This window comes from Symphalangus syndactylus, chromosome 7 (genome assembly GCF_028878055.3).
Source record: "Symphalangus syndactylus isolate Jambi chromosome 7, NHGRI_mSymSyn1-v2.1_pri, whole genome shotgun sequence".
NCBI lineage: Eukaryota > Metazoa > Chordata > Mammalia > Primates > Hylobatidae > Symphalangus > Symphalangus syndactylus.
Window position 1 is genome coordinate 78,439,877 of NC_072429.2, and position 18,927 is coordinate 78,458,803.

At 39.4% G+C, this 18,927-nt stretch overlaps 1 protein-coding gene across 6 annotated transcripts in view; it reads right to left on the minus strand.

Moving 5' to 3' along the window:
• TPD52 (tumor protein D52) overlaps nucleotides 1–18,927 on the minus strand; it is a 135,639-nt gene that overhangs the window by 68,540 nt on the left and 48,172 nt on the right. For 2 of the 6 annotated variants that reach the window (XM_063643338.1, XM_063643335.1), the window contains exon 1: nucleotides 5,006–5,113. The exons of the other annotated variants lie outside the window; for them this stretch is intronic. In XM_063643338.1, coding sequence (XP_063499408.1) covers nucleotides 5,006–5,048 — 43 coding nt within the window. In that variant the 5' untranslated portion in view covers nucleotides 5,049–5,113. Of the gene's footprint in view, nucleotides 1–5,005; nucleotides 5,114–18,927 lie in introns of those variants that run through there. 6 annotated transcript variants of the gene reach the window in all.

Sequence of the window (18,927 nt, forward strand, 5' to 3'; positions counted from 1 at the left end):
ACTAAATGAGTATTTATAGCTAGGTTCTCAGATTAACCAGGTCTGCTTCTTTTTAATAGAAAATTTTTAGGCTGGGTGTGGTGACTCACACCTGTAATCCCAGCATTTTGAAAGGCCAAGGGAGGCATATCACTTCAGCTCAGGAGTTCAAGACCAGCCTGGGCAGTGTGGTGAAACCCCATCTCTACTAAAAATACAAAAATTAGCCAGACGTGATGGCGCACACCTGTGATCCCAGCTACTTGGGTGGCTGAGGTAGGAGAATCACTTGAACCTGGGAGGCAGAGGCTGCAGTGAGCTGAGATTGTGCCATTGCACTCCAGCCTGGACAAGAGTAAGACACTGTCTCAAAAAAATAAAAAATAAGAAAAAATTTTAAAAAGAAAAATTTTTACTTAATTCATTTCTTTTTGTGATAGGGTGTCCCTCTGTCACCTAGACTAGAGTGCAGAGACATGAACACAACTCACTGTAGCCTCAACCTAAGGGAGGAGACCACCCCTCATATTGTCTTATGCCCAATTTCTGCCTCCAAAGAAAGAAGTAAAAACTAAAAGGCAGAAATGAAATCCACAGGCAGACAGCAAAGCGCCACACCCTGGGCCTGGTAGTTAAAGATCGACCCCTGACCTAATCGGTTATGTTATCTATAGATTACAGACATTGTATGGAAAAGCACTGTGAAAATCCCTGTCCTGTTTTGTTCTGTTCCTTTCTAATTACCGGTACATGCAGCCCCCAGTCACGTACCCCTGCTTGCTCAATCGATCACGACCCTCTCACGTGGACCCCTTAGAGTTGTAAGCCCTTAAGAGGGACAGGAATTGCTCACTCGGGGAGCTCAGTTTTTGAGCCATGAGTCTTGCTGATGCTCTCAGCCGAATAAAGCCCTTCCTTTTTTTTTTTTTTTTTTTTGAGATGGAGTCTCGCTCCGTCACCCAGGCTGGAGTGCAGTAGTGCAATCTTGGCTCAGTGCAACCTCTGCCTCCCGGATTCAAGTGATTCCCCTGCTTCAGCCTCCCAAGTAGCTGGGATTATAGGTGCTCACCACCATGCCCAGCTAACTTTTGTATTTTTAGTAGAGATGGGGTTTTGCCATGTACCCTTATGTCTTGATCAAAATCTTAACTTAGAGCAATAATAAAAGGTATCCCTGTCGGGCAGAGAAAATGCTTTTTCTGCCCTATTCATGAATGGGTTTTGCTCTGAACTTGGCAACCGAGGTAAACATGGATTTTTTACCTTTTTATTTTTTGTGGGTTTTTAGATTTTTCTATTTTTTGGGGGGTACAAAGTAGGAGGTATATATATTTATGGGGTACATGAGATGTTTTGATATAGGCATGCAATGCATAATAATCACATCATAGAGAATGGGGTGTCTATACCCTCAAGCATTTATCCTTTGTGTTATAAACAATCCAATTATATTCTTAGTTATTTTTAAATGTACAATTAAGTTATCATTGACTGTAGTCACCCTGTTGTGCTATCAAATAGTAGGGTTGTTGTTGTTGTTGTGATTGTTGTTGTTATTTTGAGACAGAGTCTTGCTCTGTCGCTAGGCTGGAGTGCAGTGGTGCAATCTCGGCTCACTGCAAGCTCCGCCTCCTGGGTTCACACCATTCTCCTGCCTCAGCCTCCCGAGTAGCTGAGACTACAGGTGCACGCCACCGCGCCCAGCTAATTTTTTGTAGTTTTAGTACAGAGGGGGTTTCACCATGTTAGCCAGGATGGTCTTGATCTCCTGACCTCATGACCCACCTGCCTCGGCCTCCCAAAGTGCTGGGATTACAGGCGTGAGCCATCGCATCCAGCCTCAAATAGTAGGTCTTATTCGTTCTACTTTTTTTTTGTACCCAGTAAACTCATGTGGATAGGACATGAGGAAAGCCAAAATGGATGCAAAAGGCAGAAGGGTATCACTCTGAAGATGATATCTGTGGCCATGAGACCCAATTTGGTTCATATATAGACCATAAAAAGCAAACAAACAAAAAAAAAAACATAAATAACCTTTTATTTTTTGAGACGGAGTTTCACTCTGTCGCCCAGGCTGGAGGGCAGTGGTGTGATCTCAGCTCACTGCAAGATCTGCCTCCCGTGTTCACACCATTCTCCTGCCTCAACCTCCTGAGTAGCTGGGACTACAGGCACCCGCCACTACACCCGGCTAATTTTTTGTATTTTTAGTAGAGACAGGGTTTCACCACGTTAGCTAGGATTGTCTTGATCTCCTGACCTCGTGATCCGCCCGCCTGGGCCTCCCAACGTGCTGGGATTACAGGCGTGAGCCACCGCGCCCGGCCATAAATAAGCTTTTGAAAGCCATTCCTAAAGTGTTTCCTACCTGCACTAAACCAGACCTGCAGACAAAAGAAAAATGAGTCTGCTACTAATTTCAAAGCCCACTTGGACCTCTTGTTTTTCCTACAGCATTCCAAGCATTCCATCAATTCAGCTCATCCTAGCTGTCCTTTTTGTAAACAGAGTCTCCCCATAACATTACCAAATGAGAGAGAGAGAGAGAGAGACAGAGAGAGACAGAGAGAGAGGAAAAGGATAAGGAAGCGACAGGGTTAAGTCAGTTAGCTGAGGACCTCAGAGCAAGATGAGAAACAAAAGGCTTCCAAATTAATGGCCTTGTAATTATAGCAACTGCAGAGCAACCAACAACCAAGAAGGACCTTTGGACTACTTTTAATAAGTGACTCAAACCAGACGTTATCTTCTTCTGTCTGTCTTTATATGAATGTTTGTATGGGTGTGTGTGTGTGTCTATATATATAGACATATATATATGTGATATTTTCAGATGGTATTACTAAACCAATTTATAAAATCCTTTAATGGAGATCTATTCAAATTGGCTTGGGGATAAATGAGCATGCATGTAAATTATTTCTAAAACTCTCAGAAATGTAGAAACTGACCCAAATGTGTTTTTTTTAATGAGTTCACATGATTTACATAAGTCTGTGGTAAATAAAGCTAGTTTTTAAATTGTCGGTAAAATAAAATGGGAGTTTCTCAGAATTGTCAAGTTTTTCCTGGGTTGCTGGTTAGACAGATTGGTGGTGGCTCTGCTAGATGTTTAAGATCATAAAACCATAAATTCAACCTAAGAGGAAAATGCGCAGTAAAAATGAATTGACCTTGATGCACGTCAGTCATGGAAGTAAAAAACTGTGATACCTGCCTGATTTGTCAAGAAAAATTAAATAACATTAAGATGACGGCGTGGGAGAAGGGATGGATGATAGCTGAGTTTCTTTGGAGGACCTGTCTTTAGGCAGACAAAGGAGTCCCAAAAAGCCCCTCCCTGCATTTGTTATTTTTCAAATGCTTTCAGCTCAAAGCAATCAATATTCCAAAGCAGTAAATTTTGCGGTGGTATTTCCTGAACTCTTTCAATGGCTAACTCTGTTCAATATCTCATGACATTTTTCATGAGCAATTCAAGTATATTTGTTTAAGAAGGAGTGAATTAAATATAAATGGAATAAAAGTTTAAAACTTTTTGAAATTGTTTTATAAAATGTCTACAGTCATATTTTGATTATTATGTTAAAATGTTGTATGTCACAGAAAATAACCAGATTTTTTTGTCAATTGCATTATTGTAATGAAACCTCATTAGAATTTAACCATGGCCATCCATCTTAAGTCTTGTCATCCATAGACAGTTATTGTTTTGATTTTTCTCTAAAAGCATTTGCAATCAGCTATAGTCCAAAATTGCTTCTTCTTCAAAGACATTCACGGAAAGCACTCTAACAAGTACTCTGGATATACAGGTTTCTGATAACTTTAAGATAATGCCATGAAACTGGGTAAGAATTCTCAGAACTCTAATAAAGAAACTGGTGAGTTTGTGAAACTGCTATCCCAAGATCATGCAGAACAAGAATTAATTACATAGGACTGAATAACCGATGAAAATAATGTTTTTATGACTTTATATGTGAAAGTTTTGCTGGTTATTTTAAAGTTTTAAGAAGCATTTTACCTTTTAAGCTGTCTACGGCTTGTAGCAATTTGGAAAAGTATACTTCTGTGTAAAGATTGAAGTATTTACTGTTTCTCTCTACCTGATCCTTGGGAACTTGGAAAGCTACTTATAAAGATTTTTTTTATGGCAATATAACTATTTGCATAAGTTCAAAAAGAATCTGTTCTCTTTATAACAAGACACAATTGGAAACATTGGTTATATTACCAAGGGTCATATTTGAGAGTGTGCATAGAATGCCTGGCTTCAAGGGTTCCCAGTCTCACAGTGAGTGAGTAAAAGCTATCAGTTCCCAGCAGACCCAGGAACCTCAAGATATTTGGGGGACCTTAAGAGAAGAGTTCACCCAAATATATAGGTACTGCAGGCAAAGTCTAAAATTTGCCTTGGTTTGGCTTCCTAGGTTTAAGAGGTTTTTTTGAAAGTCCAATCTGATTCCCTATCAAAAGTTCCAGCAAAGCAAACTTTAAAAAGAGCCTATGTGGTCAATCACTATTCTTATTGCACTTACATAATCAGGCCAAGTCTGATGAGACAAAATTTATTATGCAATCAAATTAGTCTTACACTGATTATTATTATTATTATTTTTGGAGACAAAGTCTCACTCTTGTCCCCCAAGCTGGAGTGCAATGGCACAATCTCGGCTCATTGCAACCTCCGCCTCCCAGGTTCAAGCGATTCTCCTGCCTCAGCCTCCCGAGTAGCTGGGATTACAGGCACCTACCACCATGCCTGGCTAATTTTTGTATTTTTAGTAGAGACGGGGTTTCACCATGTTGGCCAGGTTGGTCTCGAACTCCTGACCTCAGGTGATCCACCCGCCTCGGCCTCCCAAAGTGCTGGGATTACAGGTGTGAGGCACCACGCCTGGCCCATTTATCTTTGGTAGAAACAAGGATGACTATAGAGAGAAAATTACGTTTCAGAAAGAAACAATAGTACACCTGTTATTAGACTGCAGCTGTATTGTTTCCAAGTTTTATTATCTACCTGTAGTTTGCGCCGAATCCTCAATTCTTCTAGGTTCCTCCATCCAATTTTCTCCCACTTTTCTGACTTGGAATCACTCTGAACAAGAACTGCTCTGTTCCTGAAACCCTACAAGATGGAGATGTACACTTGATATAAGTTCAGAGGACAACCCTCATGCCTGATGTGTGGACCACTCATGGAGTTCACCAAAATGCCCACTGCCATAACTAGGGGCATTCAAACTGCAAACCAGAAAAATATGCTTAGAGCTCAAATCTATAAATCTTCCTGACTAATCACCCTCTGGACTCAGAGACCAAATTTATGGTTTGTTCTTATCATCAACCTTTGTTTTTCTTTTGTTTCCATAGAAATATTAGTTGGTTTGGTTCGTGGGGACCTTAACTAAGAAGCTAAGTCTCTCAGTATTATCCTCCTGGTAGTCATCATTATAATCTTCCTGGTGCACTATATTCTCTCAAGGGTCTTAAATGTATATTCAAAAACATCAACAGCATACCAGATTGTCTCATTGTGATTAGAGAAAAAAAATGAGATTCACAACAAAAGGAATTGTTTTTCATTGAGCCTGTTGTCATGATTTATGAGTTCCACACTGAGACAAAGACAACCTAGCCACGATGGTGACAGAGAGTGGAACTTACGTCCAAGTTTATAAATGAGAGGCTGACCAGAAGGAGGAAACTTAAAAAAAAAAAAAATTCCAATTGAGAAGCCATTAGACTGGGGTAGGGTAGCTCTTGTCACTTTAAATCCCTAAGTGAACAAACCAAAGCCCAATGTAAATAGTTAAATTAAAACCAGAAACTGCACCAATCAGAAACTACCAACTAATCTCTAACTAGGAACTTTCCACTCTAACCAATCAAAATTGGTTTCTTTGTCTTGCTTCTGAAAATCCTTTATAAAAGCTTCCCCTCTTGCCCCTCCTGGAGGAGTGACACTCCCTTGTGGTCTGCTGCTACCCTATCCATCAACTGCTGAATGCTCAAGCTGTTTCGGCTGGGTGTGGGGGCTCACACCTATAATTCCAACACTTTGGGAGGGTGAGGTAGGAGGATCACTTGAGGCCAGGAGTTCAAGATTAGCCTGGGCAACACAGTGATGAGACCTTGTCTCTATGAAAAATAAAAATATAAAAATTAGCAGGGCATCGTGGTGTGCACATGTAACCTCAACTACTTGGGAGGCTGAGGTGGTCGTATCACTTCAGCTCAAAAGTTTGAGGCTGCAGTGAGCTATGATGCCATCACTGCACTCCAGCTTGGGCTACAGAGCAAGACCCTGTCTCTAAAATAAAAAATAAAAATAAATGGTTTAAAATTTAAAGGTGCTTAAGTTTTTCTTTAACCACTGGTCAGTCAGCAATTCCATATTCTGGAGGCTCTGACTTGTGATTGGCATCTGAAGTGAGGGACAGTCTTATGAGTCTGAGCTCTCAAGCAGTGGGATCTGACACTACCTCTAGACAGACAGAGTCAGAATTAAATGGAATTAGAGGAGACACCAGAGCTGATATCTGCTGCAGAATTGTTTGGTTAGTGTGTAGGGAAAAATCCCCATGCACTGAACAGAAGCATTCTGTGCTCTACTGAGTGACTATGTTAGAATGGGAAAAGAACTTTGGTTTTTCCTATATCTCTACACTTACGAAGACAAATTTTTTTTAAGATCTCGATCATATAGAATGATGCGACTAGCTTACCATTAATAAATCATGCCCAGTGAGGTTTTTATCCAGTAGTGGTAAAGAATTTGTACAAATGCATCTGACTATAAAATATATATGTTTGCAAGATAAAAAAGGTTGAATAACTAGAAGATGTTGAAGAAGTAGCAAGTACTCTGGGGTCAGGCAGAGCCAAGAATCAACGACAGCTACACAGCTCGCAAGCTGTGTCACTTAGGGGAAGTTTTCATCAGTGTAAGCATCAGTTTTCTCATCTGTAAAATCTGACTAATATTTACTTACATCATAGGGTTGTTGTGAATGGCAACAGAATATGCTTAACATGCAATATGTACAGTAAACAGTGGCATTTGTTGTTAAATAAACCATTGTATGTGTGAAATTAAAACATTAATTGGCTCATATTCTAACTAAGTCACCATACCTGATGTGTGGACCACTCACGGAATTCACCATGGCTCCAGAAGTAATAACAGTTTTTCTCACAGCACAAGGACAAATAAACCACCCAGGGTGACTGTTGAATTTGAAGATTACTTGCCTCACCTTCAAAGATTATGACTGAATATAAACAATTGTAGCTAACACTAAGTGTGTACCAGGTGACAAGCAGTGCTCTAGCACTTCACATAAATTAATCTACTTAATCCTCACAAAAATTCTATGTAGATATTATCATTATTCCCATTTTACAGATGAGGAAACTGAGGCACAGAAAAAGTAAGTATCTTGCTCAAGACCACCCAGTCAAGTAAGGGCAGATCCAGGATTTGAACCAAGGCTGATTACCTTGAGCCTGTGTTCCTGGCCACTATCCTGCTCTTCCTCCAAGATTGGGGGCAGGGCCCAGGCATCTATATGTTTAACTAGTACCCCCAAGTGATTCTGATATGGGTAGTCCATAAATAAAGAAACACTAGACTCTCGGTAGTAAAGAATACCAATAGTTTAGAAATCATATCTCGCAAGTCTAAAAAAACAAAGTAGAGCTTACTGGGCTAGTTAACTGCTGGACTTCTTTGCTAAGGTAGAAAAATATAAACCAAATGGAAAAAAATTTCACCTCCAACACTGAAGCGACTTATCAGTTCATACAAATCTTCAGTGGTTTTCTTGCCTCCAGACTCTTCATCAGCACCCCCCCAACCCCATTCAACAACGTTTGACCTGGCTTTCTATAATATTCTCCCTAATTAACTACAGGTTGAGTATCCCTTATCTGAAATGCTTGGGGCCAGAAGAATTTCAGATTTCTGATTTTTTCGGATTTGAAATATCTGCATATACCTAATGAGATATATTGGGGATGGGACCCAAATCTAAACACAAAATTCATTTATATTTCATATACACCTTATACATATAGCCTGAAGGTAAACTTATACACTATATTTAATAATTTTGTGCATGAAACCAAGTTTTGACTGCAACCTGTCACATGAGGTCAGGTGTGGAAGTCTCCGCTTGTGGTGTCAGTCGAAACCTTTTAAATTTTGGAGCATTTCAGACGCCAAATTTTCAGATTAGGGATGCTCAACCTGCAGCTGGTTCTATCTTCTGGCACCTTCTCACTATACCCTACACCTTGACCACCTATTTAAAATCGTATCTATGAAATGAAATATCATCTCACCCCAGTTAGAATGGCTATTATCAAAAAGAAAAAAATAACGAGTGCTGGCAATGATGCAGAGAAAACGGAATTCATATACACTGTTTGTGAGACTGTAAATTAGTACAGTAACTATGGAAAACAGTGTGGAGGTTTCTCAAAAAACTAAAAATTGAATGACCATATGATCCAGCAACCCCTACTACTATTTATCCAAAGAAATGGAAATCGGTATTTCAAAATGATACCTGAATCCCCATGTTTACTGCGGCACTATTCACAATAACTAAGACATGAAATAAACCTAAACATCCATCAAAAGATGAAGAGATGAAGAAAATGTGGCATGTACACACAATACTATGCTGCCATAAAAAAGAATGAAATCCTGTCATTCACAGCAGCATGGATGAGCCTGGAGGACATTACGATAAGCAAAACAAGTCAGACACAGAAAGTACCTGCTCTCATATGTGGGAACTAAAAAAAATGGGGCCTCATGGAAGTAGACTATAACTTATTCTACATCCTCAAAAGGCTAAAAGAGAGGATGTTAAATGTTCACAACACAAAGAAATGATAAATGTTTGAGGTGATGAATATGCTAATTACCCTGATTTGATCATTACACATTGCATCCCGATACCAAAGTATCATTCTGTATCTAATAAATACATACAATTAGGTGTCAAATAAAAATAAGAGGCATATATAAAATCACAGGCCGGGCATGGTGGCTCACAACTGTGATCCCAGCACTTTGGGAAGTTGAAGCAGGCAGATCACTTGAGGCCAGAAGTTCAAGACCAGCCTGGCCAACATGGTAAAACCCCATCTCTACCAAAAATACAAAAATTAGCCGGGTGTGGCAGTATATACCTGTAACCACTCAGCAGGCTGAGGTGGGAGAATTGCTTGAACCCAGGAGGTGGAGGCTGCAGTGAGTGAAGATCGTGCCACTGCACTCCAGCCTGGGTGACAGAGTGAGACTCCATCTCAAAAAATAAAATAAAATCACAACTCTGCCTTTCCCCCTAAACCTCCACCTGTACACCCATTCCCCATTACTCTACTTTTTAAATTTTTTGAACAGAACATATTACCTAGCATACTATATGATATACTTATCACACATAGTAATATTGACTGCCTCCTCAGCTAAAACATAAGTTTTAGAAGCAGGAATTTTTTTCTGGTTTATTTCGCTCATTGCTATACCCCAAAATGCCTAGAACAGTGCCTGACACACATAAATATTTGTTGAATTAATTAGTTAATTAATGTCATTGTCCAGCTCAAAACTTTCAATAGCTCCCCACTACTAATCAAATAAAATCCAAGCATCCTCTCTGGGAATCTGGACACTCCAAAATTGGGCCCTAACTGACCTTTCTATCCTTAATTTTTCCTAAGTCAGACTCAGAAGTCCAAGAGTTGACATTTCCTCACTTCCTGCTTTCCTGCCCCTGTGCCTCTGTTCATGTAGCCCTTTCTGGCTGCCTTGCCTATTCCACAATATCTTTATCTAGCAACATGATGCCTATTGTGAATGAGAAACTACTCTCCAAGGCCTCTGAAACGGTGTCTATTTCAAACACATCCCTGAATTCAGAGGCGTGACAGGCTCCACTCCTAAGGCTTAGTTTCTGCCAAGTGCCATCTTCCATGCTTCCACGTGTTGTAGTTAATCGTTGCTGAGTCATACCCCTCCACTGATGCTAGCTAACTGAGGGCCCTGATGGTCTGGGATTTGAGGTACATCTGTACACAAAGAATAGCTGCCTATTGCGTTGCACATTTTACAAGTCAGACAATGGAAGGGGCCTGTTGCTTATAATGCTCCTTTTGTTTCTTGAAAATTTCTGCCACATGCACCTTTTAAAGCTTTTTGACTTTTTTAAGCACAGAGGGCTGCCCTACATTCTACCACTTGGGCCCACTTTTGAAGCCCAGGCCGATTGGAGAGTGCAAAGAGCAGCCAATCTTCAGACTGAAGACAGGCTTGGCAGAAAGTCTCCGCCCGTCTGCAGTGGTCTACAATGTCAGGTCAGTGACCTGACAAACCAATCTGATCTCTCCTCTGAACAGGAGTCTAAAATGGAGACACCAAGAGTCAATACTTACCAATGGGCACAGAAGCCACAATGACCTACAGAGAGATGACAAAAAGCAGAGCAAGAGAGCAGAAGCTATAAGGCTTCGATAAACAAGAAAGATCAAGAGTCATACAAGCGGCGGAAAAGGCAGCAGAACCATAACAGTAGAATGTCACCTAGAGAGAAGGAAGGGAGGCAAGAGAGGAATGGAATGTCGTCTCTGAACAGCCAACTACTAGATTTTCAGTCAAGCTCCCTGCAGAGAGCAGACCCTACAGACTAACCCCTGGAAGACTGCTGTATCCCCAAAACATAAACTTGACTGTGTGGCTAGTCCTACTTTTCTTATTCTCTATGAATTCAATAAAATCCATCACTTGTTTCTTGAAGCCTAACAGAGCCTATTTATATGACAGTAATACCGTGTGATACATGGCAGTGATACCAGTTCAGAAGCCAGAAAAGAAATGGAGGATAAATTTGACCACACAAAACTTTAAAACTTCCGTATGGCAAAAAATGTTCAACAAGGTCAGAAGAAACTACAAAAAAGGAAAAAATATTTGGAAGACATATGACAAAGGCTAATTTCTTCTTAATATAACAAAAACTTGTTAAAATAAATAACCCAATAAAAGACAAAGAAGTAAAGGATATTATAGTATAGAAAAATGAATGTAAATAGCGCAAACTCTATAAAGGATAATTTGTCAGTATCTACTATTATTGAACATTACATCCCTTTGACCTAACAAATCAACTGCTAAGAATTTACCCTCAGAAACACACTATCACCAAAAGTACCCTACAATATATCAAAAGATATTAACTGTGGCATTATTCATAATATTAATGACCATAAATAGGTTAGTTATGGAATACTATGTGGTCACTAAAAAATGAATTCAATTTTTACATAAAGATCTCTAAAATATAAAGCATTAAAAAGCAAGGTAGAACTAAAATCCTGAATTAAAAGAGCAATCATTATTGCCAACCATACAGAATAAAAAGGATTATAAAGTAATACTACGACCAACTGTGTGCCAACAGATTAGTTAGCTTAGATGAAATGACAAATTACTAGGAAGACGCAAAATCCTGAAATTGACTCAAGAATAAACAGAAAATCTGAAAAGACCTCTAACAAGCAAAGATATTTAAAAACCACCCACATGCAAAAGCCTAGTCCCAGATGGCTTCACTGGTTGAGTTCTACCAAATATTTAAAGAAGAATGAATACCAATTATTCACAAATACTTTCAGAATAAAACAGAAGAGGAGAAAATGCTGTGCAGCTCAGTCTATGAGGCCAGTATTGCCCTGCTACGAAAACCAGACAAAGATATCACATGAAAACGACAGACTAGTAATTTCTAATAAATACAGACACAAAAGTGCTCAACATAATACTAGCAAACCATTATCTAGGAATGTAAAAAAAAAAAAAAGTTTATTTAGTATGAGCAAATAGAATTTATCCCAGGAATGTAAGTTTGTTTTAACATCCAAAAATCAATCAATGTAATCATATCAATACATAAAGGACTAAAAACATATGATCATCAAAATAGATGCAAGAGACATAGAAAAAGCATTTGACAAGATTCATCACCCTTTATGATCACAACACTCAACAAACTACAAATGTAAAGGAACTTCCTCAGTTTGATAAAGGGCATCTATGGAAAACCGCAGCTAACATCTTAGTTAACAAAGACCGAATGTTTTCCCCCTAAGATCAGGAACAGAAAGGATATTTGTTCTTATCACTTCTATTTAACATTGAACTGGAGGTTCTAGCCAGGACACTTATGCCAAGAAAAAGGACTAAAAGGCATCTGTTTTGGAAATGAAAAAGTAAAACAATTTCTATTTGCAGTAACATAATCTCATGTATAGAACAATAAGGAATCCACTAAAAAACTATTAGAACTCATAAATGAGTTCAGCAAGTTTGCAGGCTTATAAGATCAATTCACAAAACTTATCACATATCTATACAATTTCAATGAATAACCTAAAATTAAAATTAAGACAAAATTGTATTTACAACAGCATTGAAAAGAATACATTTAATAGGAGAATTTATACTTTGAAAACTACAAAATACGGGTGAAAGAAATTAAACACATTTAAATAAATGGTTAGTCTAAAAAAATGGGAAGACATCCGATATTCATGGGTCCGAAGACTTAATATTGTGGAGATGACAATACCTCTCAATCAGTTTACAGATTCAATGTAATGCCTATCAAAATCCCAGCTGACTTCTTCACAAAAATTGACAAGCTGATCCTAAAATCCACATGGAAATTCAACGGACCCAGAATAGCCAAAACAATCTTGAAAGAGAGAACAACTTAGAGGACTCGTGCTTTTTTTTTTTTTTTTTTTTTTTTTTTGGAGACAGTCTTGCTCTGTTGCCCAGGCTGGAGTGTAGTGGCGCAATCTTGGCTCACTGCAACCTCCACCTCCCAGGTTCAAGCGATTCTCCTGTCTCAGCCTCCCGAGTAGCTGGGACTACAGGCGCGTGTGACCACTCCTAGCTAATGTTTTGTATTTTTTTTTTTTTTTTTTTTTTGAGACGGAGTCTCACTCTGTCGCCCAGGCTGGAGTGCAGTGGCACAATCTCGGCTCACTGTAAGCTCCGCCTCCCAGGTTCACGCCATTCTCCTGCCTCAGCCCCTCCGAGTAGCTGGGACTACAGGCGCCCGCCACCACGCCCAGCTAATTTTTTGTATTTTTAGTAGAGACGGGGTTTCACCATGGTCTCGATCTCCTGACCTTGTGATTCACCCGCCTCAGCCTCCCAAAGTGCTTGGATTACAAGCGTGAGCCACCGCGCCCAGCCTAATTTTTTGTATTTTTAGTAGAGACGGGGTTTCACCACGTTAGCCAGGATGGTCTCGATCTCCTGACCTCGTGATCTGCCCACCTCGGCCTCCCAAAGTGCCAGGATTACAGGCATGAGCCACCATGCCCAGCCCAGACTCAAGCCTTCTAATTTCAAACTTCACTACAACACTACAGTAATCAAGATAATGTGTTATAGATATAAGAATAGACATACAGGTCAATGGAATAGAATTGAGAGTTCAGAAATAGACATTCAAAGTTAAGGTTAATTGATTTCTGACAAGGTGCCAAGACAGTCTGACATGGAAAAACAGTCTTTTCATTAAATGGTGCTGGGGAAAATGGATAGCCACATGCAAAAGAATAAAACTGGACCCCTACCTCAAACCATACACTTAGAATCAAAGACCTAAATGTAAGGGTTTAAACTATAAAACTCTTAGAGGAAAACATAGATATAAATCTACATTGGATCATGCAATGGTTTCTTAGGACACCAAAAGCACAAAAAAAGATAGGTAAATTGGACATCATCAACATTAAAATCTTTTATGCTTCAAGTACACCGTAAACAAAGCGAAAAGACAACCCACAGAATGTGAGGAAATACTGTAAAATCATCTATCTGATGATGGGGTTGTATCTAGAAAATTAAAAGAACTCTTGCCATTCAATAATGAAAAGACAACCAAATTTTAAAGTGTGCAAAGGATCTGAAGAAATCATTTCTCCAAAGAAGATATATCCATGGTCAATTAGCACATACAGTGATGGCCAACATCATTAGAGATCAGGGAGATGCAAATCAAAACCACTTCATGCTTCACACCCACTAGACTGGTTATAATCAAAAAGACAATAATAAGTGAATAAGTGTTGGTGACGATGCAGAGAAACAACCATCTTCATACACTCCTGACAGGTATGTGAAACAGTGCAGTCACTTTAGAAAACAGTCTAGCATTTCCTCAAAAGGTTAAATATAGAATTACCATATTACCCCATAATTGCACTCCTAGGTAAATATCTAAGAAAAATGAAAACAATATGTCTGTACAAAAAACCATGCACAAATATACACAAGTATTCAAAGTAGCTAAAAAGTAAAAACAACCCAAATGTCCATCAACTGATGACTGAATAAATATGATATATGTATACAAGGGAATATTATTCAGCAATAAGGAAATTAAGTACTGACAGATGCTACTCCATGGATGGATGAACCCTGAAAACATCATGTTAAGTGAAAGAAGCCAGACACAAAAGACCACATATGTATAAACCCACTTAAATGAAATATCCAAAACAGGCAAATTTATAGACAGAAAGTAGATCAGTAATTGCCTAGTGCTGGGAGTGAGGAAGTGGGGAGAGGAACGAGGAGTGACTGCTAATGGGTAAGGAGTATCCTTTTGGATTGATGTTCTAAAATTGTGGTAAAGGTTGTACAAGTATCTGGATATACTAAAAACCAATGAATTATAGATTGAATGAGTTGTACGGTTATCAGAATTATATCTTAAAGCTGTTGCTTTTTAAAAAAGCAAAGCAAAGAATAATGTGTATACTATCCCACTGTAAACTTCTACCCATGGCTTTGTGTATGTGCTAGTACATGGACGGTTTTCTGGGAAAAAAAAGTCAAGAAATTTAACAGTAATTTACTTTGGGAAGGGAAACTATGGTGAATGAGTTCAAGAAAAAGGGATTTCAATTTTTTACTTTATACCTTGCTGTTCATGTAAAGTTTGTTTCACATCATGTGAAATATAAGCTTCTTTAAAATTAAAAGAATATATGGGCTTTAAAACCACACAGTACTGGCATAAAAATAAACAAAACATTTGAAACAAGTCCAGAAATAGATCCACAAATATAAAGGAATTTAATGTATGAAAATAGTTACATTTTATATGAGTGGAGAAAAGATAAATCTTTCCCTAACTCAAGCCAGAAATTCCAGATGAAATAAAAAGCTATAGTAAAAACATTAGAAAATATACACAATTAAAATGTTAGAAAAACTACAGGACATTAATAATTTGGGTATTGATGGGATCTCTCTGGGATAAAAAACTCAAAAGTTACTAAAAGACTGACAAATTTGACTATATACTATTTAAACTCTGTTATGATAGAATAGCACAAGTTAAAAGACAAGTGACAACCTGAGAGAAAATATTTACAACAGACAGAGATTTACATACCTTGTACCATGCATATAATAAGGACTCAATAGATGATATCTAAGCATAACAAAATTGGAATTAAATTAATATTTCTAAAAAAAATAATAGGCCAGATGCGGTGGCTCATGCCTGTAATCCTAACACTGTGGGAGGACGAGGCAGGTGGATCACCTGAGGTCAGGAGTTCAGACCAGCCTAGCCAACATGGCAAAACCCTGTCTCTAATAAAATGCAAAAATTAGCTGGGCATGGTGGTCCACGTCTGTAATCCCAGCTACTCAGGAGGGTGAGGCAAGAGAATCACTTGAATCCAGGAGACAGAGGTCGCAGTGGGCTGCCACTGCACTCCAGCCTGAGCGACAGAGCAAGACTCTGTCTCAAAAAAAAGAAAAGAAAAAAAAGAAAAGAATGGATGGGTTGAATGACAGGTTGATCCTGTAAAAGCTATTGATGGGACTAAAACACAATATATGCATAGAAGTGAAGAGCTGCTTTAATCTTTGAAATGGCTTGCATTTTTATCAACATTGTCATTTGACCTTCTTCAGTTAGCAATATAAACAGAATGTTTACTAAAATCATTTCGGCTAAAAAAAAATGTAAGATAAATATTTCACACTAAGCAGGCTTTCTTCAGTTGCCTTATGTGTTATAACATCGAGATAATATTCATTTGGCATTTAAAACAAAAAATCAGGCTGGACGGGGTGGTTCAGGCCTGTAATCCCAGCACTTTGGGAGGCTGAAGTGAGCAGATCACCTGAGGCCAGGAGTTCGAGACCAGCCAGGCCAAGTTGGCAAAACCCCATCTCTACTAAAAATTCAAAAAATCAGCTGAGCATGGTGGCATGTGTCTGTAGTCCCAGCTGCTTGGGAGGCTGAGGCAGGAGGACAGCTTGAACCAGGGAGGCAGAGGTTGCAGTTAGCTGAGATCATACCAGTGCACTCCAGCCTGGGCAACAGAGTGAGACTCTGTCTCAAAAAAAAAAAAAAAAAAAAAAAGGGAAAAAGAAAAAATCGGCTCTGAAATACAAACTTATTTATGTTGGTTTTCCCTTCCTGTACCCACAGAAATTTGTGAACATACCAAGATCATTATCAAGATGTCAAAAGTCAACACTCTACCATTTTCCACCAAGAACAAATAATCATGTTAACACTAAGAGTTATTTAAGGTGAACACAACAAAACTGCCGCCCTTTCACAGCCCCAGCAAAGGCAAGATGTGACAGAAGCCCCCAGTGAACATGAAAGTGACAAGACCCTTCTCCGTGCAGGATAAGAGGCCACATTATTCAATTCAATTAAAAGATTATGGCCACGGAGACAGGATTTTGACTGAATGTTTTCATAACGAGCTCTCAGAGAGTTTTAGAGTTACTCTTACTTAATGCAGCCATTAATCCCCATGAATACCGTACAGCAAACTAACAAACACATTGTGTAAAAGTAGTCAAGCCCAAACAGACCATCCAAACTAATCCCCTGAAACCTCAGGAGCCACGTGGAAAATCTAATATAATTATCTCCCACTAAACTCTGTACATCTGTTACAAGGAGTTCCTACTGCGATTACATTCTTAGTGCAAATGCCTGGAATTAATTCCAAAACAATCCAAGCCCAGGCCTAACCAAGTGGCCTTCACGACGCAAAACCTGCGTCGGATGGTCCCCTTTTATCTGCTTTCATCCACAGGTAGCCTGGTTTATAAACCAGGGCTCTAGTCTGGCTTTATCCCTTTCTTTATTCATTTAGAAGGTTTTTTCATTGATTTCCAGCTGAGTTCCTACAGCCAGTAGTAATAAGACACAGTAAAAGGGTTTTTCAAAAATTATAATTATGTAATTAATAAAGAAATTATGTTTATCATTATTGCTACTTTACATTTTTTTCTACTTCCCCTTTGCTTTGCTTACTTAAGCCTTCAAAAAGAAAACAAAACTCCTGTGCAATGATGTTTTATCATTATTGTCATTTTATAGATGAGAAAGGTAAAATCAAATTATTTAATTTAGCTAAAATCTCACATAAGTTCTCTCAAGAGAACAAGGAATCAGGTCTTACTACGTAAGGGCTTTCTCTATGGTGACACGTCGCATCTCAAAACAAAACAGAAAATAAGACAAACCAAGCGGTGACGCAGGAAAACAGAGGGAACTGGAAGTCGGATAAAGAGCAGAATGAGTAAAAGCAGAGAGCAGAAGCAAGGTGAATGGGTAGGTGAGTAAGAAACAAGAGACAGAAGCTGAGCAGCCAAAACAAAAATAAGATTAAAAAGTGAGTAAAGAGACCCCATGGCTGGCTCCTCAAAGATGGGCATGCGCATCAGAGAGAAAAAGTATCCTTAACGTGAGCCCGTATGATAATCAGCTCGTGCATATGGACTGCATATTATGGGATGGAGGCAACACACAAGCACATAAGGGCCAAAGTAAGCAGTCCACCTATCAATTAAATGGCAGAGTCTGGCTAAAGATTATGCAGCCTTGGGAAGAGAAGAGAAAAAAAAAAACACATACAAATACCCAAAGTACACTAAACTGATGCTGATCTCATTTCGCAGAGATCAGTCCACTCTCCTCTCTCTGAGAGTGTAATACAGTGCTTAATAAACTTTTGCTGCTTGCTTTGCTACTTGTGTGTGTCACGTCCAATTCTTTGTTCAGGACACCAAGAACCTGGAACTGCACGGCACCATCCTGTGACAGCTGGGGTGCACAGAGTGAAGAAGGTGTTCAGTCAGAAACAGGATTCAGGCTGAATGCATGGTAATGAACAAGGACATGGCAGTTCCACAGACAATAGTTTGGGAAACCTTCACTGCTAGGCTGAGAATTCTGACGTCTGCCTCTAGGCCAGCAAGGGCATGCCGCGGCAGAAGCAGGTCAGCAGTGGGGCATGCGAGTAGGAAGAAAGCCGGAACTGCAAGCATGCTCAGGAGCACCATTGAGGTCCTCTGAGCAGAAAGGCACCAGCTGACTCAAGACAAGGACAGTGGGATTGGGAGGAAAGGAGGTAAGTGCTGGTGATGTTAAGGTAGAGAGGTGACAGTTCAGGTCTGCATCTTAGATGAGTCTCTCTGGTGACTGTGGAGGTCCAATTTGAAAGGGCCAAAAGCAGAGGCAGGAGGGCTCTGCAGAATCTATGTGAGGATGAGGTCCTGAGCTAGGATGCTGGTGGCTTAGAGGGGAATGTAAATGCTGAGAAATATTCAAAATAAAATGTGTAGGTCTTATTAAATGAGTGTATGTAGAGGTTGAAAAAAAGGGAAAAATGACTCTCAAGACAAGGTGGGCGATGGTGCCTCCGACCAAGAAAGAGAACGTAGGTTTAAAGAAAAATACATTCCAGCTGGGCACAATGGCTTGCGCCTGTAATCCCAACAGTTGGGAGGCCAAGGCAGAAGGATCGCTTGAGCCCAGGAAGACAAGCCTGGCAACATAGTAAGACCTCATCTCTACGAAAAGA